Source organism: Marmota marmota, unplaced genomic scaffold (assembly GCF_001458135.2).
Source record: "Marmota marmota marmota unplaced genomic scaffold, marMar, whole genome shotgun sequence".
Classification (NCBI taxonomy): Eukaryota; Metazoa; Chordata; class Mammalia; order Rodentia; family Sciuridae; genus Marmota; species Marmota marmota.
In genome coordinates this window covers 54168189-54168896 of record NW_026000026.1, presented here as the reverse complement: position 1 = coordinate 54168896, position 708 = coordinate 54168189, and the positions used below count along the sequence as shown (strand labels likewise).

The following is a 708-nucleotide window of genomic DNA, read 5'->3' as shown; positions in this document are numbered from 1 at the left end:
GCGGCGGACCCTGGGGACGTCGCACAGCGCGCTGGCGCTCGAGAGCGATGAGTGCCACGAAGTGGGCAGAGGCACCCCGGCCAGACGCCTGTAGCAGCTGCATGAAACGGCACGCCAGGTCGCCCGCAGCCGGGCGCGGCCCTTCCAGCATCTCCCAGCCCAGCTGGGACAGTGCAGTACCCCCGCACGCGTACAGGTCCGCCACCGCCAGCTGCATCAGCAGAAAGTCCATCTTGCGACGCTTGGGACCTGCCCACGGCCCGCCGCCGCACAAACGACATAACACCGTGGCGTTGCCGGCCACTGCCGCCACCAAGAAGACCCCCAGTAAGACCAGGCTGACCCGGGGGATGCGTGGTCCGGGTGGCGGCGACTGCGGCCCCGGGGCGCTGGCTCCCTTTCCAGAAGTCAGGTTGAAACCCCAGTTCGGCAAGATGGGTACGGAGAGATTGGGTGCAGGTGGCAGAGTTGAGGGGCTGAAAGGATCTTCCATCCTTAGGCAGGAGGAAGGGGAGGCACCGAAGAAGGCAGGCAGAGCGCGGGAAACCAAAGTGGAGGCGAGGTGGAGCAGAAAGAGATGCTGGGTGTACACGAGTTCCCAAAGTTAGTTGGAAAAGCACACGCATCGAGAGGGAGATGGATTTGCACTTAGTTGTTTTTATAGGTTGTCCTCGTCATTTGTCACTCAAATGTGGGTTGTACACTCAA

General features: G+C 62.3%; 1 protein-coding gene across 1 annotated transcript in view; it reads right to left on the bottom strand.

Annotated features, from left to right (window-relative positions):
* The window catches only part of Gpr150 (G protein-coupled receptor 150), a 2701-nt gene extending 2193 nt beyond the window's left edge, over positions 1-508 (bottom strand). Inside the window, exon 1 of the mRNA XM_048811860.1 lies at positions 10-508. Within this exon, the coding sequence (XP_048667817.1) occupies positions 10-493 (484 nt within the window). The 5' untranslated portion in view covers positions 494-508. The remainder of the gene's footprint in view (positions 1-9) is intronic.
* Between the last annotated feature and the right edge of the window lie 200 nt (positions 509-708).